The sequence below is a fragment of the Pithys albifrons genome, chromosome 7, assembly GCF_047495875.1.
Source record: "Pithys albifrons albifrons isolate INPA30051 chromosome 7, PitAlb_v1, whole genome shotgun sequence".
Lineage (NCBI taxonomy): Eukaryota > Metazoa > Chordata > Aves > Passeriformes > Thamnophilidae > Pithys > Pithys albifrons.
The window spans coordinates 5,361,924-5,388,322 of NC_092464.1; the positions used below are offsets into that span (position 1 = coordinate 5,361,924).

General features: G+C 47.5%; 2 protein-coding genes across 3 annotated transcripts in view; both read right to left on the minus strand.

Moving 5' to 3' along the window:
* Positions 1-302: 302 nt before the first annotated feature.
* Positions 303-11,151, minus strand: ACAA1 (acetyl-CoA acyltransferase 1). The gene is made up of 12 exons (XM_071560095.1): positions 10,912-11,151; positions 10,078-10,171; positions 9,629-9,686; positions 8,736-8,815; positions 8,110-8,152; positions 6,578-6,676; positions 5,705-5,785; positions 3,391-3,581; positions 3,112-3,291; positions 2,317-2,372; positions 1,633-1,778; positions 303-1,403 (listed from the first exon to the last, which is right to left on the minus strand). The coding sequence occupies exons 1-12, from the start codon at positions 11,131-11,133 to the stop codon at positions 1,328-1,330; spliced, it is 1,326 nt and encodes a 441-aa protein (XP_071416196.1). The 5' UTR covers positions 11,134-11,151; the 3' UTR covers positions 303-1,327.
* A 1,208-nt stretch (positions 11,152-12,359) lies between these two features.
* The window catches only part of LOC139674019 (mitogen-activated protein kinase kinase kinase 3-like), an 80,194-nt gene continuing 66,154 nt past the window's right edge, over positions 12,360-26,399 (minus strand). For both annotated transcript variants that reach the window (XM_071560099.1, XM_071560098.1), the window contains exons 10-17: positions 25,536-25,603; positions 23,606-23,698; positions 22,430-22,624; positions 21,448-21,596; positions 20,730-20,861; positions 17,732-17,861; positions 16,978-17,155; positions 12,360-15,757 (exon numbers count right to left, since the gene is read on the minus strand). In XM_071560099.1, coding sequence (XP_071416200.1) covers positions 15,529-15,757; positions 16,978-17,155; positions 17,732-17,861; positions 20,730-20,861; positions 21,448-21,596; positions 22,430-22,624; positions 23,606-23,698; positions 25,536-25,603 — 1,174 coding nt within the window. In that variant the 3' untranslated portion in view covers positions 12,360-15,528. The remainder of the gene's footprint in view (positions 15,758-16,977; positions 17,156-17,731; positions 17,862-20,729; positions 20,862-21,447; positions 21,597-22,429; positions 22,625-23,605; positions 23,699-25,535; positions 25,604-26,399) is intronic.

Genomic DNA, 26,399 nt, shown 5'->3' on the forward strand with positions numbered 1-26,399 from the left:
GTTTTTGTTGAAGGCAGTGCATGGAGGGAGGAAGGGGCTGGGATCCACACAGGAGGAGAGCAAAAAATGCATGACAGCTCATACAGAGCAACAAGAACTCATGGTATACACAGGAACCTTAGTGTGAAAAGACTCTTGAGGACATTAATGCCTCTTTAGCCCCTCTAAATAATTCCACCTTTTGGCTCTGAACTAGAGCCTGTGTAATTGCTGGGGAGAAAGGCTATAGCATAGGAATGTGAGATATCACAAGCTCTAACTCATCATGACCTTTAACAACTGTAATAAAAAGGAAACAAATGTATTGCAAGAACCCAATTGTATTAATAAGTGCAAAAACAAGAGTCAGGACAAAGAACTTCATTTTGTTACAAATTTAAACATTTCTAACACATTAAAAGTCAATGAGTACATTTCTTTTTCAAGCCACTAGCTCTGATCTTCAGTGATCTTCCTGTTCAGAGGAGAGAGAACAGATAAGGGATGATAGAAGACACAAGAACTAACACTTTGTATTAGCACTGAAGGCCTGAGCTGTCACTGATGTACATACAGTGCTTGCAGTAAGTGCAATGCTGGAATTTGATTTATGTCAGGTAAGTAAATAAGATTAAGCACAAGCTTATCTTTAGAGTTCCATACACAGATAATTAGACATGTTATAAAAGATGGAATGGCCACATCTAAATCCCTGGCTTGTAGCAATTCTATTCAGGCACTTCCTGGGGAAATTACATTCCAGTCCTTCCAATTTCCCCCACTGGAGGCTTCAGAGCAGCTCCAACAGCACATCCTCCAGTGTAGGGACAATTTCAGACTAAGACAACTTAGGGCTTGGATAGGACAGACACAGTTTAAGGAAGTGTGAAGTCTTTGCTTGAAAACAACCTCTTTTAAACTTCCTGGAAAATGATGGAATCTTTTAAGAAAACCCTAAAAAAGCTTTTTAATGTGCAGTGATATTTTTGAGTGACACTTTTAGACAATTTGTCATACAAAAATACTGTCCCATGAACTACTTCTCTCTGGTAATATTCACAGAACAAAGAGATCAATTAAATTTAAAATATTAATTCATAATCACCACACCAGGACCTGCAGTTGAACTTCAGCTGAGCTCATTTCTCACATCAGAAGCCACGTGCCAGTTTTGCATTTCTCCACCTCCTTAGCAGAGCTGTACCATTAATTCCACTTCACAATTTCTGCCTAAAATTTGTAGATCTAGTAACAAGTCTCAGAACCCACTTGATTTCACAGTGCAAATCATTGCTATCACTAGGGAAGGCAGAGAATGAGCTGTTGTGTTGTTCTGTCAGTACTGGAGTTACTTCCCTGGGTACTCAAACACGGCTGCAGCCCCCATGCCAGTTCCAATGCACATGGTCACAACTCCATAGGCTCTGAAACAAAGAACAGATGGAATTAAGGAAAGGACAGCTCAGGTTTACATCATCTGGGAGAAAAATAAAGAATACAATAAATTGAAGCTGTCCATTGCTGTGCTGTGTCACCAAGAGAAACATCAAAGCCATCCAAGGGCTGGAGAAAGGTTAACCCAAACCTATGGTCACTCCTGAGTCAGTTACACACATGCAGGGGTGAAGGCTGTTACTGATCCTCAGCACTCACCTCTTCCCTCTGCGCTTCAGTTCATTGAGCAAAGTGACAACCTGACGAGCACCAGTGCAGCCCAAGGGGTGCCCCAGGGCTATTGCTCCTCCCAGGGGGTTCACCTTCTCCATGGGAATGCCCAGCTTTTCAACACAGTACACAGCCTGGAAAGACACAGGGAATGGTTTCATGTTGATGCCTCCCTTTAGTTCTCAGCTTTTCTCCTCCAACTCAGAGGCCTGACTTTGGCTAGAACATCTTTCCCAGTGGAAAGGAGTGGGACTGGTTACAAGAGAAGTGAGTTACAACTACCCCCTTCATTTCAACTGAGTCCATGCACATGCTGACAGGGCAGGTCACAGATTTGGGAGGACAGTAGTGAAGCTTCCTGCCTCCACATTAGGGAGTGCAACACACACATCACCTGACAACAAACTGCAGCCCTAGTGAAACAGACCTTGGAAGTTGGTATGAGGGTGTAATAGTAAAGATTACATTTATTCAGTGGACTTCTTTTTCTAATACTAAGCTGTGTAAACAATGCTCTGCTTAATCTTATTTGAAGAAAAATAGTCTGCACATGTTAATGACATTTGGCTAAAGATGTGGTATGTGGAACATGTTCGAATTTTAGCCCAGACACCAAGCTGAAAGACACTCAGTTGCCAGGCAATGCAGCAACTCAAATAAAAGATCACTCACCTGGCTTGCAAAGGCTTCATTAATTTCATATATATCAATGTCATTCAGAGTCAGACCTATGGGCCAGAAAAGTCAGGAATTAAAATAAGGTATTGTTGCCTCATGACTATATCGAAGAGAGCAATTCAATCACACCCTCCCTTTATGAATTCCAGTTCTACTCCACTAATGACAAGAGGGACCTCAGCCCCACCTGGGATATCTACACTTGTACATGTGTTAATGTGCAGCAGTGTCTAAAGGCTGCAAAACATCCCAGTTCATGGCACTGTGTCACTGAGTCTGACAAGTTTCCTTAGAATGTGTGATTTCTGTACACAGGGATTAAGGATTGAAAAATAAAGCTACAGGTGGGCATGTGACCACAGCCACAGCAGGCTGGAACAACAATAATCATCAGCTATAAAAGCTGCTTAACCTGATGAGTTTCCTAAGGACCCTGAGGAGAGCCCTTTCTGCTGGTCAGATGCCAAAACTGTAAAAAATAAAACCTCAAAAAACAAACACAAACCCCAGATATCTCAATGCTGGTCATATTAAGGAACAGCACTAAGTGAACACCAAATCTGTTGTTGAAACTGCGCAGGGATTTACTCCTGAGCTTCTCAAAGGTGAATGAATGACAATTTACTCATCAGGACAAGTGCATGGTGTTGCAACAGTCCAAGGCAGGACCTCTTTTAAGGCGCTGAATTTAATTTCACTGTTCCTGTAAGCAACAGCTGCTCATGCTGCAAGAATATAATCTTAAATCTCAGTCCAGGAGTCCCCTTTAGCCAAACAGGTCGTTCTTACCTGCCTTTTCCACAGCAACAGGGATGGCATAGGCTGGCCCAATGCCCATCACATCAGGTGGAACTCCCACCACAGCAAAGGACCGGAGCACCCCCAGCACTGGGAGTCCCAGCTGGGCTGCCTTCGAGCGCTTTGCCAGGAGAACAGCAGCTGCTCCATCGCTGACCTGGCTGGCATTACCTGTTGGAAGAGACCTATTGACATCTTTTCTGCCTAAGCAGGTTCTAGAACAAGGCAGGTAAGCCACAGAAACAACACAAATTTAACAGCTGAGCTGACCTGCTGTAGTGCTTCCATCCTCTTTGAAGGCAGGTTTCAGCTTTGCCAAGCCTTCGAGGGTCGTGGAGGGCCTAATCCCTTCATCTTGGCTCACAGTGATTGTGCTTTGGTTGCCCTGATTATCTACAACAGTGGTCTTCACTGGAACAATCTCAGTTTTAAACAGTCCCATCTGCTGAGCTTTTGCTGCTCTGGTAAAGAAAAGAATAAAAGGTTAAAATATTTTGGAGATGAACTGCAGGACAACAAAAATGAAGCTAGTTAGACAGAGAATGAGCTAAGATGGGACTTGGTACATTATTGCTGAGTGGTGGTCAACACAACAGGCAAATTCTTTTTTCCATTCATGGGAAGACAAACTTTTAACCTGTTCAACAACATTATGGGCATTGTCTGCAAACCTGGGTGACAGGATCAGACTTCTGAGCAATATCCCTGTTCTGTTCCCATCAACACCTCTGAGACTGACTGACGACTACAAGCCCCAACCATGAAACTGTACTTGTCCAGGGGTACAGTCACATCACAATTGTAGAAAACAAATGAATCCTCATGTTCAAACATCAATTCTTGCTTTTGAGAGTTTAAACAGAGCATGTGGGCTAAGCCTCCACATTATATCAATGATTTCTGGCAAGTAAAGAAATGGCTGAAGTTACACTTGTTCCTGGTTTTGCCCTACTACATACAATTTAAGCTTTAAACCACAGATTTCAGGTATAATTTTCTGTCATTTAACTGTAACCTTTCAACCCCAAACAAGACAATGTGCTTTGCATAGTTCACTGTGACTATGTAGAATGGAATCACTTATTCCACCCCCTGCCATGGGCAGGAACCCCTTCCAGCAGCCCAGGTTGCTCCAAGCCCCATCCAGCTTGGCTTTGAACACTTCCAGGGGTGGGGCAGCCACAGCTACTCTGAGCAAACCCTTTAGCAGTAAGGGTGCAATGAAGAAAGAATCTGGCTCCTGGAACAGCAGAATAAACAGTAGGGAACACCTGCCATGACCAGACTGATAGAAGTAGGCAGAATACAGTTAACTGAACTAGAATTGGCTCAGGCCACATAGATTTAATCTTTCCTATCAACAAGCTATTTTAAAAGCCTTCAAAGTGGAGCTGATTTAGAAGATTTACCTTCCAGACATAAATCCTTTAAAAGGAATACAAATTGGAGACCAAAAACTTGTTTTACTCCCTCATCACTTTACACTTTTACTAATAAAATTAAAATATTCAATGCTCCCAGCTAACTGAACTAGAGCAAAGTGCTGAAGGACAGTTCAGTAACTCCACAGACATCCTGAGACCAAGGCCAGAGAGTCACCCCCTGCCTCACGTGAGCACAAGGGTTCATATACCCCTTTGGTTATCAGTCCCATGTCAGTGAGAAAGGCTGGCATGCCAAGTTCCCTGAGCAGCAGGGCCAGAATTTAAAGGTTAACTGCCCTGTGCAGTGGCTTCCTGTGTTAGATAAATAATTGGACCGGGGCGATGCTTAAACAGAGCTCTGAGAGCGAGTTTAACTCTTTGATGGGAGCAGCTTTACCACATCACCTGCCACTACTCTGCCAGTACAGCCCCACAGATTCCGGGGTCAGTTGACTTTGGCACTGATTTAACACAAAAGAAAGGTTATCAGAGGTAGAATTGGACTCACTCAGCCAAACACCTGCAGCGAGGACAAGTCACTCTTCCCACAAGCTCAGCGGTTCCCTACAAACAGCTGTGCTCAACTATTCCCTCTGGGAAAGGTTCCTTCTGCTGCTGCTCCCACATTCAGGTTCAAGAGATCCTGAGCCAAAGCCACTACAAAAATACTGCACCACAGACCCATTCCAGAAACCTCACCAAGGCTGTATCACAAACACAGAATGGTTTGGATTGAAAGGGACCTCAGAAATCATCCAGTTCCAATCCCTCTGCCATGGGCAAGGACCTTTGGATGCTGCAAACCACAGGGGCAGTCACTGCTTGGGGTTCATGTGCCTGGTGGTTTTTGTGCAAGGTCAGTCACAGCATCCCTAGCCCAGCTCTGGACTGGGGTTTCCTTATCACACACAATCCTGGATATGTGATGAACTTGGGTCAGACCATCTCAAGCTTCTTTACCCACTGTAAAGGACTGGAAGGCAACACAAAGGCTGCACTTAACCTTTCTTGGGAAACAGCAGCGTGTTTTCTAGCTGTGTTTATCCTTAACTAAAAGGTAAAAAACCCAATCAAACCAAAACATAAAAAACTCACCAAAACCAACCAAACAAATAAACAAAACTCCAAAATAAAAAACAACAACAAAAAAAGGCATTTACTTTTGCTGGGATGCCAAGGCGAAGGCATCTTGCTTCTTTCGGGAAACTCCAAACTTCTCTGCCACATTTTCTGAGGTTATTCTGGGGAAAACAACATCAGAGTTAATACAAGGACATCTAAGGGAGCTGCAGTTGCCTTCTACTGAGACAACACAAGGAACAAGGACTAGCTTTAGTCTCAAAGCCAAGTGCTGCCTTCTCAACCAAGAACTGCTGGCAGAAACAAATCCTGAATCAAATCTGGGACCAAAACAAAGTTCAAATCCATTCTCCTTGCTCATCAAGCCAGTGAGCTTAAGACAAGGAAATCTTTGCTCAGAGTTGCAGATCTTCATAGAATGGCCTGGGTTGGAAGGGACCTTAAAGATCATTTAATTCCAAGCCTCCTGCCATGGGCAGAGACACCTTCCACTAGACCAGGTTGCTCAGAGCTCCATCAGATCTGGCCTTGAACACTTCCAGGGATGGAGCAGCCACAGCTTCTCTGGACAACCAGTTCCAGTGCCTCACAATAGAGTTTTTTCCTATTATCTAATCTAAACTTGCTTTCTTTTCACATGGAAGCCGTTACCCCTTATCCTATCACTCTATTCTCTTGTAAACAGTGTCCCTCCATCTTCCTTGTACACTCCCTTCAGGCACTGGAAGGCCACAATTAGGTGACCCTGAAGCCTTCTCTTCCCCAGGCTGAACAATCCCATTGTCTCAGCTTTTATTCCCCCACTTCACATTATTAATCTTCCACCACAACCAAGAAGGATGCTGACACACACAGCTAAAAGCTCACTAAATTCAGATTGATTTGGAAGTACAGTCACTGAGGAGACAGAGTATCCAGGAAACCCTTAAACTGCAGGAAGGGGAAACCCTTACCCCATAGGAATAAGGCAATCTCGAGCTTTGCTGTTGTCCATCATGCTGGAACTGATGTCACCAGGATTATTTGCACTTCTGAGGGACATTGTTTCCACACTAAACACAGGAAAAAATTGAATTGCTCCATTAAGACTGATCAAAACTCAGTAATCCTTATGACTGGCTTTCCTATTATCCCACAGAAACACAGCTGCTAATTAAGAACTGGCTGAAGCAGAAGCTCATTAATCATCAATATAAGAACTATCTTGAAATGCAAGCAGATTGCAAGATTCAATTGGTCCCTGTTTCACTAGAACAGGATACCAATGTCAGCAGTTAATTTCTCATGTTTCCACAGCTAGGAAGGAATTGCTAATGACTCTCACATTTTTGTCTTCAAACAATGAGAAACCCAAGGTTCAGGAGCTGGAGTTTCCAGTGAGATTGTCAACAGCCATAAAAATGCCGCTTAGAGCTTAAGAACAGGTTGGCAGTAGAATAAGAGAAGTATTAAGCAAACCATGACAAAGATTTCAGTGAGTTGCACCATTTGTATTTCGCAACACAAAGAATTTAAGACATGGATCCCAGAGGGTGCAATCTTTGACCTACAAATGAATTAACACACTGAAGATACTCAAATTTACTGCAGAAATACACTGCCATCACTTACCACTGGTGAGCTTTTGCAAAGTCAGCCTAGACTGTGAAGCCTACAATGGGAAGAGGGTTTGAATTCTACCCTGCACCACACAAATACACTCATCAAGAATAAATAACAGATATACTCTGCCTGGAAAATTAAAAACAAGCAGCTTATAGTAAGTGCTATCAGCAATTTAAACCTGCTCTAAGGACATTGCATTACTTGACTTCAGCTGCAATTTCTTGAAATGACTGCGTTGAAGTGAAGCTGTGAAAAGCATCACGTGTTCAAGCACAAGCACTGCCCAAGGACAGCAGGTGCTCTGCCTACAGCAGAGGAACACACCTGTCCTGCTGAGCTCCTTTTGCAGCAGCCTAAGAAGGGAAGTGTGTTCTCAACATCTGATCTTGCTCAACGTGTATGTGCAGGTGTTGAGAAGCAGTAAATATAAAGCTTTTCCTAAGGACTAATGGATAACTGTGTGCAGTATTAATTCAAGAAATTCACCAAGGTAAAGAAAAAGAGAAACCCAGTATTGCAACCTCAGGATTACTGAATGATTTTCACTTGTTCTTCTGAAATGAATGTGTATGTGGTCACTAGTATTTCTCCAAAACCAACTTAACATTTACATAATTCTCTAAAAAATAAACACTTCTTATGATGTTAGGACTGGGTGAGAGAACAGCTTGTCTCTCTACCACAGAACAGCTCCTGTAAATCTGCAGAACACTTATTAGCATGGATAGAACATTAATTTCTTTTCCAAGACAGCTGCTGGTCTTCCAAGATGCTAATTAGTTGGAGATTAGTTAAAAAGCTAATTATGGTGGGCTGTTGCAGAGGGAGAGACTGTTACCATCAGGAAGCCTAAGCAAATACCATGAAAAAACTTCCTTACCCACAGGCCAAGCCAATGTCATACGATCCATTTCGGATGCCACCTGTAACAGCAGTGCACGAACATTCTTACTGTCATCAGGAGCAAAAGCATTTCCATCCCAGCTCTGATTTCCAAACCCCTGAGGCACCTGCACAGCCAAACGGGCATTCCCTCACCCTCCTGCCTGCCAGAGAGACAGCCAGGCCAAGGAGCTGTTGGGGCTGAGGACTGATCATGACTTGACACGGGGCCAGAGAGGTCAGGAGGGACCCCGAGATTAGCTCAGTTGGTTAAAACTTGGTTGTAATAATGCTAGGGTCATGGGTTCAATCCCCTGTGTGGGCCATTGACTTAAGAGTTGGACTCGATGAGCCTTGTGGGTCCCTTCTGTGATTCTGTGACCTTCTGGAGCTGCCTGATATGGAAGTGATGGTAGAACTTATCCCCAGAAAAGCAAGTTATTTCTCTAGGGATAAACTTGGGTACTCAAGGTTATAAAAGTATTCAGCTAATACCACACTGAAAATCCCCATCAGCACAAGACATTTTCCCTGTCTTCACTGCTCAGAGAGTGGAGGACAGGAGGAATGAGCACTTGGGGTAGGGCAGGCATCAGCTCTGATCCCAGGGCCCACACCACCTACCAGCTATATTGATAATGGCCTGCAGCCCGGAAGAGCATTGCCGGTTCACGCTGGAGCACGGAACCGTCTCTGGAATCCCACTGCAAAACAAGACAGCATTGGCAAAGACTCAGTGATGAAAGCCATCAATAACTCCAAGCTCTAAAGGGAGCATTAAACCACTTGATTAAACTTTAACCCTCAAGTTTCCAGACCAACCCCTTTGTACATTTGTTGAACTATTTGGTCCTGCACCAAGGGAAAGCAAAGTTCAAAGGGAATTTCCACACTTGATCTGTAAGTGGCTCTGAGTGCTGTTTCCCCATGAGTCTGTCTTAAGAAGGTGCTCTATAAGCAGGGCCCTCTCCTGTGCCTAGATCAGAATCTGGGCCAGAAACCTTGAAAAGTTCTGCAATATTCCTAATTAATGGTGGGCTGTGTCAGCACCTCTCCAGGGTGGTGGTTGTGCACTGATTGACAGAAGCAAACAACAGCAACAGACACTGGCTGAAATATTTGGATTCTGGGAACCAGCTCAGAACAACCACCAACACTGAGCAATGACAAAGATTTAAGCCCACTCCAAGGTTTTGGGACCAGGCACAGCAGAGGTAAGTGCAGCCTCCCAGTCTGGAGAAGCAGCAGGTGCAGCTGGGAGCCCACAAAACAAGGTCTCCCATTCAGAGGCTCTACAGAGGCAGCACAAACAGATTAAACAGCCTCACCTCTGCCTCCCTATCCCTTTGCCATCAGGAGTCTCCAAACACTAGACCAAAGTCTAGTTTCGAGGCAAAAGGTGGATTGCTGTAATTCCTGGGAGCGCATGAGCCTCCCTGCAACTTCCAACCCTGCACTGCTTCACAGCCAAGGCCTGGGGAAGGACAGGGAGAACCTCAGTCTGGTTGAGAGTTTACCTCAGAAACTGTGCAACTCTTGCAATCAAGGCACCAGCTCCAGGCTGCAGCACATTTCCTGAATGCAAAGATACAATTCCAGTCAATTGGCTGCATTCCCCTCGCAGGCATTGAAGGGGTGTTCCCAACACCACAGCTCAGCACCACCTGGGAATCAGATCACCCCAGCACCAACAGGGCAGGCATGAAGTCAGAACACTGTCAGATTCAGCAGCCCTGGAGGTTTGTAAACTGAGATTGGGCGTGGCATTGAGTACCGTGATCTAGTAAAGGGACTGGAATTGGACCAAGGGTTGGACTTGATCTCGGAGGTATTTTCCAACCCAATCAATTCTATGGTTCTAAACCTAACGCTGCACACTAACCCCTCCCAACCCCAAGAGTGTCCCACGGGACACCTGGGGCAGTATGTCCCACAGAGCTACCCAGACCAGGAGGCTCTCACTCACCCACACAGATGTCTCCCAGAGCCTCAGGACGGAGCTTGACATCCTCAAGGACAGCTGTCATCACGGCAGCCAGCAGTTCATCAGGTGTCGTGTCCTAAGAGCACAGGGGACCAGTGCCACCAGTGACAGTCCCAGTCCTGCCACCAGTTCACCCCCAGACCACTGCAGAGGGCTGACATGTGGTGCTAAGGCAGCTTTACTCCACTGCCCAGCTCATGCTGGTTGTTGCTGCCCTGCTGCAGCAGATTTGCTCCATTTTTACCCCAAGAATCTTTCAAGAAGCTCAACAGACACTCTGCTTTCTCACCTACATCAGTTTTATAGAATATGCTCTACAGAGCTTGCAAAATCAAGCACCTACTGTGAGTTATGTGACAGGACTCAGCAAACGGAGCCCCTCGATTTATATCGTGAAACAATTCATTTTGTGCCCCCTCGGCGGGTGGGGAGCAGCACCAGCATGACGAGACCTGTTTTGAAGGATGACAAGCAATGTGCATCCTTCAGCGTTATCCCGGCACCACGTTCGTGCCCAGCACTCTGTGGCTGCAGGTTCCAGGTCCGTGCCAAGCCGTGCAGGAGCAGGACACGCTGCTTTTCCAAGGGGATGATCCCAGTGACAGGGCAGGCGACAGCGGAGCCTGTGGCTGGTCCCAGGGGGCCGCTCCTTCGGGGGATGCCACTGGTCCTGCCACAGCTGGGCCGTGCACCCCAAGCATTAAAATCATGGCAAAATGGTGGGGTTTTTAGACCTTTTCAGAGCAGAGGAGGAGGCTCCCAGCGTCCGTGAGGACAGTGCTGGGCCCGGCGGGGGCAGGACCCCGCTGTGCGTACCTTGAAGCCGCCGCGCTTGGCTCGGCCGATGGCGGTCCTGCGGCCGTGCACCACCACCACGTCGTCGGGGCTGGCAGCCCGCGGGGGGCCCCCAGAGCAGGGCACGGCCCGCGGAGACCCCCCGGAGCAGGGCTGGGCCCGCGGGGCGGGCGCGGAGCCCGGGCCAACCCCGGACAGGTGCCCCAGCACCAGCTGTGCCCGCCGCGCCGCCACCGCCGCCATCTTGTCACTGACCGCGGCTCTGAATGGACACGCCCCTTATTTGCATACGGACGAGTGAGTGGCCGGGTCAGGTGGCTCATGTGCATGGCCACGCCCCCTGAGAGCCGCGCCCCGCCCCCGAACCGCGCCCGGCAAAGCGAGGCCGGGCTGGGACGGGGGGAAGTGGGAGAGTGTGGATCGGAGCGATGCGGGGAAATAAGAAAATAAAAGAAAATAAAACGGGGGCAGAAAAAGGAAAAGGGAAGGGAAAAGGGAAGGGAAAAGGGAAGGGAAAAGGGAAGGGAAAAGGGAAGGGAAAAGGGAAGGGAAAAGGGAAGGGAAAAGGGAAGGGAAAAGGGAAGGGAAAAGGGAAGGGAAAAGGGAAGGGAAAAGGGAAGGGAAAAGGGAAGGGAAAAGGGAAGGGAAAAGGGAAGGGAAAAGGGAAGGGAAAAGGGAAGGGAAAAGGGAAGGGAAAAGGGAAGGGAAAAGGGAAGGGAAAAGGGAAGGGAAAAGGGAAGGGAAAAGGGAAGGGAAAAGGGAAGGGAAAAGGGAAGGGAAAAGGGAAGGGAAAAGGGAAGGGAAAAGGGAAGGGAAAAGGGAAGGGAAAAGGGAAGGGAAAAGGGAAGGGAAAAGGGAAGGGAAAAGGGAAGGGAAAAGGGAAGGGAAAAGGGAAGGGAAAAGGGAAGGGAAAAGGGAAGGGAAAAGGGAAGGGAAAAGGGAAGGGAAAAGGGAAGGGAAAAGGGAAGGGAAAAGGGAAGGGAAAAGGGAAGGGAAAAGGGAAGGGAAAAGGGAAGGGAAAAGGGAAGGGAAAAGGGAAGGGAAAAGGGAAGGGAAAAGGGAAGGGAAAAGGGAAGGGAGAAAATTAAAATAGAAAAACTCATAAAAAGGAAAAAGAAAAACTAGAAAAGCAGAAAAAATGAGAAAAGAAAAAATTGAAAAGCAGAAAAAAGGAAAATAGAAAAAAGCATTGTAATAGGATATAAAAGGAAAAAAACCAGGAAAAAATAAGGAAAATAATAAAAAATAATAAAAAAGCAGAGAGAAAAAAAGGAAGGTAGGAAAAAAGCAAAAAAAGAGAAAAAAGGAAAAAAGACAAGATGAATAAAGAAGGAAAAAGAAAAAGGAGAAGATGGAAAACAGAGTAAAAAGGAAAAGGGGGAAGAAACAGGGGAAAAGGGGGAGAGTGGTGGAAAATTAAGAAATAGAAATAAAGAAAAAGATAAAAATTGGAAATAAAAGTTAATAAATTAAAATAAATTTAATTAAAAGCATAAAAGCCTCTGTGTTTGCAGTCCAAGGTGGGATGTCAGGACAAAGGGACATGCAGAGCCATCGGGTTGGAAAGCTGCAGAGATCCATTAGATCCAGGGAACCCTGGGAACCAGCAGCTCCTTGTCACCCCCTGGCCCCACTGCTGCCCCAGGATGGTCACACCAGGTGTCCTTTGTGCCCCCAGCCCGATCCCACCCCTGTCCATGCTGGGAACTGCCCTTCTGGGAGGCAGCTGTGCTGCTGAGCAGGGCACAGGCAGCAGAAAGGTGGGATCTTGGAATCATTATGGTTGGAAAAGACCTCTAAGATCGAGTCCAGCCATGTTCAACACTAAACCACATCCCCAAGTGCCACGGCCACACACTTTCTGAACACTTCAGGGGTCGTGATTCCACCATTTCCCTGGTCAGCCTGTCCCAATATCCTGCTCCAGCCTCCCCACCAAGAGGAATTAATTTCTCCATGGATCCACAGTGATGCAGCACACAGGGAGAGCCGCAGGGCCTGCTACAGGCAAAATAAAGTAAAACCAAACCAAACCAACAGAAAATGACTTTACATGGCAGGATATTCCATTTGCTTTTCCTAGTTCCATTCTGTACATCAGAACACTGCAAGGGTTTTACAAACCAGAGAGGCAAAGGCACCTGAGGAGTGTCTCACACACACCCACACAAACACACACCCACACACATCCATAAGCCACATCCATCCATGGGAGGATTTGGGTGGTTTGAGAGCCCTGGGAACGTTTTGGGGTAGCCAGGAGCATTGTTTTGCTCTCAAGGCTTTGGAAAGAAGGAAAGCACCCACCCACCACTGAAGGGCTGAGAAAACCCAAACAAAACAGATTCAATAAAAGAGGAGAAAACAGCTTAAAAATTGTTTTGATTTTTTTTTAAACTTTGGTGAACATGTACTTTGTTGTTCTCTTCTGCCAAGCCCCTTCCCAGTCAACACTGATTTTTTTTTACCTTGTATTTGTTTCCATCCATCCCATATTATTGACCAGACTGACAGATTTGGTCCTACTCACAGAATAAAATTCTTCATTCCCTGTTGGCAAGAGACTTTACCCCCTCCCTAAGGAAAGCTGCCCATCACCACTGTGGTCAACTGGCACAAACCCCCAGTGTTGCTCCACCACTGCCCCTCAGCTTCCCTGGATCCCAGCCTGGCAAGAACCAGCCTCTGCAGCTTTTCAGCAAATTTATAGGGAATTATTTTAGCTATTTCTTTTAATTTGTCCTAACACTCCTAGAGTTTTGGGGTGTTTTTAAACTGAAATAACCCTTAAAATCATAAAATCATCCAATGGTTTGAGTTGGAAGGGACCTTAAAGATCATCTTGTTCCAAGCTCCCTGTCATGGGCAGGGACACCTTCCACTAGACCAGGTTGCTCCAAGCCCCATCCAACCTGGCCTTGAATGTTTCCAGAGATGGGGCAGCCACAGCTTCTCTGGGCAATCTCTTAAATTTTGCTTCACTTTTCAAAGCTAAGGACACAGAAAGGCTCCCACTGCCACATCAGCAGTGCAAAGCCTTGATCTCTTCCACATGGGAGAATTTAAGGATGTGTTCACACAAACAACCAACTTCTCATTTTCCTCTTAAGTCTAAGCAACACTTTTCAATTTCAACAAAAGGCAGTGTTAAAATCAACCTGTGTCTGGCACTGACCTGAAGGTGGAACCTCCCAGTGTATGCTTATTTAACCCTTTGCTGAGCTGGGCGGAACTAACTAATCCAGCAGGGAAGGCAGAGGTGGGATGGTGCAATTAATTTAGCCAAAATAACCAAGATCTGGTTGATTATTTAATTAGCTGCCAGGGACTCTGTGTGCGCTCCCTACCCAGGTTTTACAACAGGGTAGTGCTGGTCAGAGGCTGTAGCCCAGCTCTGCTTTCAACTGGCCCATTTTCTCCTACAACTTCAAATCTACTGTGGGAAGAAATGTGCTTCCAGCTCCCCTTGACCACCACAGTTCCACTTTGCTGCTCTGAGGCTCTGTGGTCTTGCAGCTGCTCCCTCAGGCACCACCATGGACATGATATCCCCCTTCCCTGTACCTGGTGATGGTCCCACAAGGCATGGAGGAGAAGGCACCCCAGATCCACAGGCACTGGTCCTCTGCCTAATTTTAGGTACTCGCGTTTTCCAAAGACTCAGTGGACTCTTCCTACAGCTCCACTTGGCATCCCTCCAGCCCCAGTGTTGCAGCATGAGCATGGATTAGCAGAGCTGGCTGTAAGCAGAGCTGTCCTTGCTGAACTTCCCTACAGCTCCCCCCTGAATCCTGATGGTTCCCAACGTGATTTGGCTGGTGTTCAGCCCTGCCCGCCGCTGGCAGCGACAGCATTTAACCACCATCATCACTTAAACATCCTTCAGCCCATGGCAGGGGTCCCGGGCATCCGTCCGTGGGTGTACCCAGCAGAGACCTCCTGCACCCCGAGCAGACCCCCTTCTTCCCACATTCACACAAACACACGCACACGCAAAGGCAAAGTCAACACGGCTGCTGCATCATCACACCCGACTCCGAGTCGAGCATCACTCCTTGATTGTAACCGCGTAAGGCACAGGACAGAATGAAACGCCGCCCCCCGGAGCCACCGGCTGGTTCTACGAGCTCCGGCGGGGTCGGTCCCCTTGGGAGTGGGGACACCCGGGTCCCCCCGACTCTGCGGTCTGAGGATCATCTCCTCCGGCTTGGCTGAAGGCCCTGTCTCTGTTCCTCTGCGAAAGGCAGTGATGGCCACTGAGCGTCCGATTCCTCCCCCGGTGCTGGGGATGCTGCGAGCGCCGCCGCCGTGCGGGGCGCACAGACCCCCATTCGCTGCACTTTCCCCAAGAGATCAGTCACATGGCGAGGGGGGACGACCCCGGTACCGCTGGCGGCGAGGAGGTCCCGCGGTCCCGGGCCAGCACCCGCACAGTCCGGGAGATCCCTCGCTCCGAATTCCCGGCGCCAACAGTCCCGAACGCAGCTTGAAAATCCAACAGCGCGGCGGGTGCCGAGGCAGCGACGAGCGAGAAGGGACCTGCGGGGGCCACTGCCAGGACAGCCCCTGGTGGGACTGACCACGGGTCCAGCGGCCATCCCCATCCCGCCGGCGCTTCCCAACCCCGCTGCCGGGGGCTCAGAGCCCCCCGTTGACGAAGGGATGTCTCAGCAGGTCCTCGGCCGTCGGTCTCCGCTTCTCCTCCACGAAGATCTGCTTGAGGAAGTTGCGGCAGCAGCTGGAGACGCTGTCGGGGAGCTGCGGGTTGGTGGGCTGGGTGGCGATCTTAAAAATAGCCGCCATGGCCTCGAACTCTGCCCACGGCGGCTTCTCCGTTAACATCTCCACCACGGTGCAGGCCACGCTCCTGCAACAATGCCAAGCACAGGGTGAGGCAGCAGGAAAGGGACAGGGCTCGTGGCCCTGCTTGACTCTGTCATAACCACCTGCATGGGCTGTGTGGGAAGCAAATGTGCATGAGGTGGGCACACACCCCTGGTACCCCCAGAGCTCCCTAGTCACACCTGACACTGGGATTTCCACTCCTACAGCAGGAGTGAATTCACAAGCCTTGCCCTAAAGCTGGTGACTTTTCTGCCTAAGTTAACCAGCAGATACACTAAGTTTCATAAAAGTGTGTGAGAGATCTTGTCGGGGCATCCTCTGAAGAGAAAACCAGGCACAGGCTCAGACATGACAGTTTCAGCAATACCAGGTAGTTTCCCAGGAAGCTGAGCTAGAATGAAACATGTTTGCCCACATAAAACTTCATCTCTGATGTGTATCTGAGAAGGAACACCTCAGATGAGAGCAAAGAGCCTGAGATGGCTCCCTCTGCACACTGAGGAATCCTTGTCTCAGCAGGGGCACTCTGCCACCTCCTTTCGTAATTGATTGTAAAAAATTTGACCACATTTTCCTTCCATCAGCCAGAGCAGGTGGTGCAGGGTTCTTGGCTGCCTGCTAAGGACTCCCTACGTTCCCCTCAACAAATAGGATTCTCCTGGAATTTTATTGACCCTAATTGCTTGGGCACCCAGTGGAAAGCACACTGTGAAGACAGTGCTTCCTCTTCATTTATTGGGAGGATTAGTAGCATTATTCCAACTCTTTCAGGCTCCATCTGACATCCTTCACAGATCAGATCATTCAGCAGCCACTAGAGCTTTGGTTGTCTTTGTGCCTGAGCCACATGCAAACATCCAGCAGCACATTTTGAAGGCTTCACTAGATCCCCTGGGCCTCTGAGCTCAGCTTAGCAAACCTAAAATCCGGGCCACCAAAACTCAACAGCTCTTTTAATGAACTTTGTTATCAGCCTGCTTTCCAGAATTAAGAGCAGTTATAGGACTAAGCTGAGCATCATACACACAACAAGAACTTTCAAAAGCAAGCTATGATTCTGACTGCTCCTGTTTTGGGATCTTCAGCTACAACACGCTCCCTTTGGATATCCACACAGTTGACCCTATTTCCATCCTCTGCACTGCTTCCAAATTCTAGCTACACCTGCTGCTCCCATTACAACTTCCCAAAAGTACTGCTTGATTTCAGTAGCAGTGGTGGGGTTTCTGCTGTATTCCTTACCACACATCAGCTTTCCTTCCATAGCCCTCTCCACTGATAACCTCTGGGCTCATCCAGTATGGTGTTCCCGTGACAGATTTAATCCCAGTCCCAGACATGCAGATGGTCTGGATGCGTTTGCTGGCCCCAAAGTCTCCAAGTTTCACATTTCCAGCAGAATCTCTCAGAATATTGGCACCTGAGGGGAAGAGCAAAGACAAAATCCCCAAAGATGAAGCAACAACCTGAACTGAAGTGGCTACAATGAGGAGGGAGGGAAAGGCACTGGCAAAGGGCACGAAGGCATGAGGTGACTCAAAGAGCAGTTTTGAGGCTGGATTCAGCATTGTGTAAAACCTTTTTTTCCTAAAGCAGCTGCTCTCCAGGAGTGCTGGCTCCCACCAGCATCCCCTCATTCAGCAAGTTTCCCAAAAGTGAGCAGTGAATGGGAATCCTCCCCACCCACAGACAGCAGAACAGAGCCCCAGACCTCTCTGAAGGCAAGAGCCTTTCAGTTCTTGGGTATGTTACACCAGGTTTTCAGAGGTGTAAGGGCAGTTAACAATAATCCCTCTCCAGAGAAGACAGCACAAGATTTTGGTTTCAGCTGCTTGTTCAAGATTTTCACGGTCCAAGCTGGTGAAGGGCAGGGGCAAAACCAAATTAAATACGAGATCCCAGCACTATGTTGTGCATGACAATTTATATTGGGCTGGGGGAGGTTGGGTTGAACAAATCCAAGCAAGCAAGAAGCCTCTCTGTATTATGCACTGACCTTTAATGTCCCTGTGGACAATCATATTGCTGTGTAGGTAGAAGACTCCCTGCAGGATCTGCCTGGTGTACTTCCGTGTGACATTCTCGGTCAGAGCACCGTAAGCTTTTAGCTGGTCCTTTATTGAGCCCTGTTGCAAAGGAACAACACACACCAACCATAAGGACCAGCAGAATCACCGTGTCACAGGAACTTTTCAGACTTTCCTGAGCACTTTATTGTCCAGCTCAAAAAAACCCAAACCTTTCTCTGTACTAACAGCAAGATAAAAATCCACCAAGTGCTGAATGGAGGAAAAATTTGTCCTCGTGTCCCAGATTCCAGTGGAGAAAAAGGTAGTGTCTAGAGCATGTCAGTGCTCCCTCCTGCCAACACTACAGACCTTTTTCCCCCTCTAGTGGCTGGATAGGTGTCACCAGTAGCTGATGGAGATGGACCAAACTGATGAGGAATTACAACTCAAGTGAGAAGATCGGCTCGACTAATTAAATTCATAGAATCATCACGGTTGAAAAACACCACTGAGATCATCAAGTCCAACCATTAACCCAGCACTGCCATTCACAACTAAACCATGTGTTTTTTGAATACTTCCAATGATAATGATTCCACCACTTCCCTGGTCCAATGCTTCACCACCCTTTCAGTGAAGAAATTTTTCCAATATCCAATCTATATCTCCCCTTCTCTGATCGCTTCCCCTTGTTATATCACTTGTTACCTAGGAGAAAAGACTGACCTCCACCTGTCTACAACCTCCTTTCAGGTAGTGGCAGAGAGCCAGTTCTTCAGGACCAAGATGGCTCAGCCTTCTCTGAAGTCTCCTCCCAAAACTTTGCACAGCAAGGAGCACCCACGGTCATGAGGGACAACCAGTCCCACACAGGACTGCTCCAACAAGAAGACCCAGGATAGACAATTTGCTACTGCTTGAATTTCTAAAACTGGTTTGATTTTACTGATCAAAGAGGAAAGGAAGCAGGGGTACAGATATTATCATCTGCAAGAGGTAGAACCCCTTGGCTTTAGCTGCATTTTCTATCCAAGTGGAAATGGATGTGTCTCAGAGCTGGGTTTTAGCAGGATGAACCTGAGGAAGATTTGGGGTTTACACTCAGTTCTACCTCCAGGACTCAGGTTAGCTGGGAAGCAGGAGGGGAAACTCATCCTGTTTCTGCCTGTCCTGCAGCTCTGGAATTGATCCAAGATTGCCAGTTCTTCTGTTCTGGGAACAGTGGCTGCTCTGCTCCAAGTCAATCTGTCAAACTGTATCAGCTTTTCCACATCCACCCAGCTCTGCTGTTGCTCTGCCCAGCTACTGTTTTGGCTCCTTTGGGGGCTGGTGGTGGTCCTGTGGACGAGCCTCTCCGCTCCCTTTCACAGCACTGTTGGAGCTACTTGAGATGCTCTAAATGACCTACTCATACAACCTGTATGCAGGGTATGTTCACCCATCCACAACCAAACAAGATTTCTTACACTGCCCTCCCTTACCCTGATGGGGGACACCAAACAAGAAAGGGAAACAGGTTCCTTGAGGCCTGTGGTCATTCTTTTTCCAAGCGTAAGTTAAAAACAGGAAGTTTATGGGCAGGACAGAAACTACAGAGTCAACTGTTAACTAGGGGCCATCATATGAACATCAGGCTAATGGTGCACCCAAGATTTTGCCAAGCTGTCTGTCTTAACTTGGAAGTTTGGCCAGACCCAGCACTGCAGAGCTGCTGTCCTGCAAGGTCTGGGACCTCGTTCACTTCCACTGGCCTTCGAAACCAAAGCCCTGGGCTGCTTTTGTGAAATGAACTGTTGTTTCAGCAGCAAAGTCAATCTGTATTTGGTCAGAGCCTGGGTTTATCATTAAAAAAAACAAACACTGAACTTCCAGCCCTGCTGGATGCTGCCCCAGCATCAAATGCTGGTTTCCTGGCTGCTAACAAACATCCTCATGCTGTGGAATAAGCATGGAATTCCTGGGATTTACTCCTCTGGGTCCACACCTCGTGGTAAGACCTGCAAATGAGATGCAGGCCCACAGGGAGAGAGGGAGGACATGGCTTGGAAAGACTCAAATGCATGGAATCCACCTGACCCCTCACATGCAAGATGCGTTAGGAGAGCTTCTAGCACATTTACTAATGACCAAAATTATTTGCAACCAGATGACTTAATTGTCCCTTCTGACCTTACAAATCTCTGTATAAACAAGGGTTTATTCTTCCACACTCTGGGGAACAAATCCAGCTGGACAGGAAGGACTTAGGAGAGCAGATCCTCCAGCAACATAAATAGTGTAATGCTGGTTTACACCAACCAATGACTTTGTCTAATGCCTGATGTAATTCACAAGCTCCCAAACAGAGAGAGATGTTCAGCTCATCCATGTACATTCTCCAGCCCTGCTTAGACTGCCTTAAAGCTTTCTGACCTCCTTTTTTCCCCAGGGCTATTTCATCCTTTACCAACAAAGTCACAAACTGAAGCCACTCCTGCACAAGAGGATAATGCTACTCACAAAAAGCCCTGTCCTCAACAGAAGATGCCAAGTGAGTAACACTGTTTTTAATACACACGTGCTGAAAGCCACAAATAATTAGTGACAGCTGTGGGTGGACAGTCGTACTATTAGTTTTTCCTGCAGGGATTTGCAATAAATACTTAAGGATGGGCTCAGGCCACAGCGTTTGGAGCCAGATCTGGATCATGTCCCACATTCACCAAGTGCAGATTCCAGACTGTGAACACACCCTGCTCCAAAATTCAAACCTAAAACCTGCCTGCAAGGTTTTTCGTTTCACCAGTGCATGTTGAGGGGCTTCACCATGACATCTGACTCACATCCTAAGCTTTCCCAAGCCTTAGGGATGCATCCAGTGCTCTGCTTTAGCTCATCAGCTACAGAGCAGCTCAGCTGGACAGTTTGACTCCAGATCCAAATTTCACCAAATTCCAGGACAGTCTCAGTCTGTTTTCTGCCCCTCAGGACAGGAACCACACTTACCCCTGGCATGTATTCAACAAAGATAGACAGTTTCTTCTCCTCAGGATCCCGCAAGCACCCGTAGTACTGCACTATCCTGTCATGGCGGAGAGTCTTCAACAGCTGAATCTCACATTCTAAAGCATTCACCTCCTGTAACAAAACAGACATGCTTCCTGATGAAAGGGAATGGTAACTTTGGGAATATTATCCAAATACTGCTCAAGGCTGAGCACATTTTTTGTAGCCCTTGTGAAGCTGCCCACAAAAACACTGGCCACATGAAGCTTAGAAATGAGGAGCACTGCCCTAAGAGAAAAGTAAGGAGAAAGACAGATGGGATACACAAGAGCTTGGCTTTGAAACAGGTTTACTTATTATTACTTGAGTTCAAGGAGTTTTTCTGGAAAGCTGAAGGCCCCAGCAAGGCTAATGCAGTGCCCAGAGTGGGAAGAAGGTGAAGGGACCAATAAGGACAAGACTAAGGAAGAGCAGCCAGACTTGCAAGAGATGATACCTAAGACAGAGCAGGCCAACATGATCGAGGGACTAGGAGGCAGAGAAGTGACCAGAGCACTCTTACTGGTGCCACAAGCCACCCAGGACCACTCCAGAGAGGGAAAGTAACACCCTGTCTCCACACACTGCCTTCCATCAGGGACAAGGACACCTCCACTCTCAGCCTCCAGGCCACAATTCCCCAAGGGGCTGCAGAACACAGTCCTGCCCTCATACTCACTTTGCTTGTCTCTTGGCTGTCGGGATCGAAAGGCACCTGCTTCACCGACAGCTCCCGCCCAGTGTCAGCGTCGTAGCAGAGATAAACTTCCCCGAAAGCTCCTCTGCCCAGCAGCTTCCCCAGTCTCCAGTTCACAGGTGCCTGCAGGGCTGCATGAGAGAGGAGAGGGTTCAAAGAGTGCACCAAGGAGGCTTCAGCACCCACCTGACCTGACAGTATGCAGGGCAGTCAGTGAGCCACCCTCTCCCAGGGGCACCAGGACAAACCAGTTTTAACAGTGGTGCTACTGGTGTGGGGGGATATCTCCCAGTCTGCATTAGCATAAAGCAATATCACATCCCCCAGAAGTCCTATTTCATTAAGAGTCCTTCCTCCAAAACCTGATTTCTCAGCCAATGTTGGACTTTCCCTCTGCTATGGGAGCATTTAGCAGGACACTGCACGGCAGAGCAGCAACCCAGGCAGGGACCGGGAAGGAGTTCTATCTTACTGGTCACTCATAGGTTGTTATCTATCACAGAACATGCTCCACATGCACCAAATTCTACAGCATGGGCAGTCTTGCAACAGCAGAGGGGCCTGCAACAGCATCTTTGGGTGCTGGGGTGGCAGCAAGGAGAGACAAGGAATGGAGTCTCTGGATGCATTTGCTCCCAAAACCCAAGTCTCCCTGAAGCTTCTGCTGTGTGAGCACACAGAGTCCACACACAACACACAGGTAATTCTCTGCAACCCAGCAAGTGCTGAACACCAGCTGACCCCACACAAGCTCTCAGCTCAATGCCAAGGTAAGATACAGGGCATTGTATTAAATCATTCTCACTGAGATTTAAGCTCATGCATTGTGCCTCATGTTGGGGGTGCATTCACCCATGGCTGACTTAGCTGGTGCCCAGGAACTCAGCAGGTCACGGTAACTCAATTTTGTGCTGAGCCCCAGCTCTACTGAGACCTCAGGCACTCAGGGCTTTGGTTCACTCACAGTTCCTTGGTTTTGTAGGGGAGGTGCTGAAGACCTGCAGACCCTTTTCACAGTTGTTCCAACACTTGGGCCTGTACTCATCATACTGCAACGTGCTGAGCTTGCTGTCCCCATTAAAGCTCTTGGTTCGGCTGGAAGGGACAAGCTGAAACAGGTTCTCCTGTGGGAAGTAACTCCTTGGGAAAGTCCTCCGACCTGCAGGAGAAAAGGAGGAAAGTTACAGTAAGAACACACAGACCAGCTTGGATCTACCTGTGGCCACCTTCTCACGTCACTGCCCAGATCCTTGCCTGCTCAAATTACACAAAATAAGTGTAATTAAACTGAAGCAAAGCCCTGCAAACATTTTAAATTCAATTTAAGAGTTGATAACAGCAGGAATTACATCTAATGCAGACGTTTCCAGAGGGGTTTGCAACAGTTTAATTACATCAGGGGGTTTGTTGGCTGTTAATCACAATTAACAGTGAACAGGCAGGGATTTACATTGCAAATTACCCCTGCCATACCTTAAGTCCACAATGCAAATGACCACACAGCAGTGCCAGACCTGCTTTCACAGGGGTGTCAGTGAGGGATGAAGTTCATTCTGGAAGGCTCAATATGCTCTCTGCATGTACTCACTACTTTTTTCCCAAGGGAATTTGATTCTAATTCAGTTTGGCCTCCCACCACTTGCAATCTCATACAATGAAAAAAAAGAGCAGGAAAAAGGTGATGGAGTGATTCCCAAAGCTCAGAGCTCAACAGCTTAAAAGAGAGAAGAGAACAGAAACTGCTACCTTGAAATTGCTCAGAGATCTCCTACAGCTCTGTGAGAAACCTGTTCTAAAGGTCACAAACCAGCATCCTCAAAAGCAAGCAATTTAGGGAAACGGCAAAGGTTGATTTTGCCAGGGATGAGAAATGCCAGTCATCCACATGGCTGAGTTAAAACTGCAGGTGTGAGCAGCAGAGGAGCTCAGCACTGACTCTTGCACAGGCTGTGGATGCTCAGCACTTCCCGAGCCACAAGGTCTCATGGAGGATGCTCTTCACAACACACAAGTGAATCCCAAATTCCATCATGGTTCTCCTTTTACAAGAACCCTCTCCTTCCCAGGTGTTTCCAGTCCTAGGCATTGCCACCAGTCTGGACTGATCACCTCCCTCCCTGCCCCTTGATCATTTTCTTACCATCACTGTAGTCCTTGCGACTTTGGGAGAGGTGGTACTGCCTCGGGAACGTCCCACCTTTCCCAAACCTCTCGCAGAATGGGATGTCGAAATCTGACAGAAGGGAAGAAGAGACACGTTTCTGAGATCAGCTCAGTATCAAATGCTCAGAGTGTTTCTGATGGGAAACACTGAATTACAGGGCAAGAATGAGCTGATAAACTGTTCGTTTACACAACGCTACATCCCCCAAGGCTCCCTCTGAAATCTGTCCACAGTCACACACTCCTCAGTGGAAAATCAGGGTTAAAACACTGCTCTTGGTGCCCCTAAAGCAGAGGTTTAACTGTTGACTGTATGGACTTTGGCCCCCACTGTCCCAGCACAAGGCTGAGGATTAACACAGACCATGCCTAGTTTCCAAGGCAGAGCACTAAACATCTTATTTGTACATGGAAAACACAAAAATCAGTGTGGAAGCAGAACTGCCAGGCAGAGTCAAGCATGGATCCATCTACTCCAAAACTTTTACTCTGATAGCAGTTATTTTCAGAGCAATGCAGAAATCCAGACATGGCCAACACCAGATAGTCTCTCCCCTCTTTCTTCTCAGATGTGACTCCTCCCCTCTGAATGCCATTAACCAATTTATACCTCCAGAGCTCCAAACTTTTACATTTACTTTGATTAAATGCTAGAAGGCTAGAATATACAGAAAGGATTAAAGATCATCCGAGCTTAGACATGGGATGATGAGAGAGATGGATGGACATGTGAGATAAGGATATATTTTTTAATAAAAGCCAAAGAACAGAAAGCCATTGCTGGTAGCACCAAATAACTTGAGATTAAAATATCTGTCATTTCCCTCCCCATCTTTCACCTGCTGTTTTCCCTCCATCCAATTCTAATGACACAGCCTGTTCTGATTGTTTGTTTGCCTTAGCCTGGGGCCAGCAGCCGCTCCTTGGAGGCCATTCCTGGCCTCTGCTGCACTCCAGCATGACTGCCAAAAGGAGCACATAATGGCTGAAATATGGTCAGCAGGAGAAGCAACAAGGACAGGGCAAGAGGCTCTGGGCAAGCCACGTGTGCCAAGTGGTGTCTCAAAGTAAAATGCCACGGGGGGAGTATTAAACCCTTCAGCAATGAGGGCTGACTGCAGCTTTGTCTCTGCAGTTCGATCTAGAAATCCTGCCTCAGGCCAGGAATGAGTTCTCCTGCCACAGGCTGGCTGCCATTTGCTCATTTTTAATAGTGCAAGTCATTACAATATTACAGAGTTTCCATGATTTAACCAGCTGGATGTTTATAAGTGATTAAGCAGTAACCTATGATCTGTGCAAGTTACCAGTTAGTTTCTCTAACAGCATTTGCACTATTGTAGATTATTATTAGTGCAAGTGGAAGAGGTATAACTCCCTAGAGAGCTGGGGTTTGCCATGTAGGAAGCTGAGAACCTGAAGGGGCAACAGAGACAAGAGGTGATGCCACAAGGTTGTTTCCAGCTTGTCAGCACCTCACAGTTTCTCCAAACACAAGAGCATGGCCCTCTCAGCAATATCTTCCAACACAGATCTCTCAACAGCTTTACTTGCCTATATCTTCAGGGCCCTTGCTGCCCAGTTTGGACTGTTGTTACTGTAAATTGGTACCCAAATCAGGCCCAAAGGTTCTCCAGTGCTACCAGTAGTGCTGCAGAGTCAAGAAGGGTTAATGAAGACAAGAAGCCCTGTCTGTGTTTGGTGCTCTGGATCTTTTGATTTCAGAGAACATACATGTTTGATCATTGCAGGGTCAATTCTGAAGTGCAATGTAAGCAATGGAGCTGGTTTGCTTGATTGCTTTTAATTACCTTCCATGCAGTGCATCTCTCTAAAAGCCCCTATCCACCCTCTTTACTACCTACTTTTACACTTTTAAGCAAATACAAACCACCAAGAGTGCTTACCCATGCAATCAAGACTGTCTTTAGGATGGCTCTTCCTTCCAGGAACAGGGGTTTGGGTGAAGGGAGGGCTGCAAAGGGATAAAAAAAAAGAAGGATATATTTATTTTATCAGAAAGGCTATGGAATTAATAGAGTGTGGAAAGCACAGGCTAAACCACAAGCTGCACTGATCACTGAGCTCCTATTCTCATCCTGCACAAGAACGAAGACTGGGGATTTTTCTGGATCACAGCTTGTTCCTGTGGCAAACGAAAGGGATGCTGCAAAACCCACAGTCATCAGGCTGAAATGAAGCAGCCAAAGATCACAACACCTGTGCACAAGTCTGCAGAGGAGGGCTGCAGATTTCTTTTCCCTCACTGAGTATTCAACTGTGCAACTTTCCTTTCTGTGAGCACTGCTCAGTTGCTGCAGATGTACACACTGGAGTCCTTCAGTCACACCCTATTCATGCAGGTTTCCCCTCTTCTGAAACATCATCCCCCACCTTCCACACACAGGAGGGTCTGTACCACCACAGGGAACACACACCCTCTCAGGAGACCAGGAGGGAGAGTGTGGGATTGGTGCCTCAAGGCTCCAGGTCTTTAAGTACACTGAGAGATGATAATGCATTGAAGGGGACCTCAGCAATCCCAATTTCACTCCAGGATCTGTGAGGGCCAACAGGGGGATCTGGACAGGTTGCTATGCCACTTTCCCTTTCAATAATATGGGCACAGAGCAGGAATCAGCTTTGTGAAGTGCTCTGAAACCTATTCATGTCAAAGCTGATCACCGTAATGGCAGAGAGGGATTTGTGTGCTGTTTCTCAGTCTCAGCCTGGTCACCCTGCCTGATGACTGGCTCTGCTCTCTTGAGCTG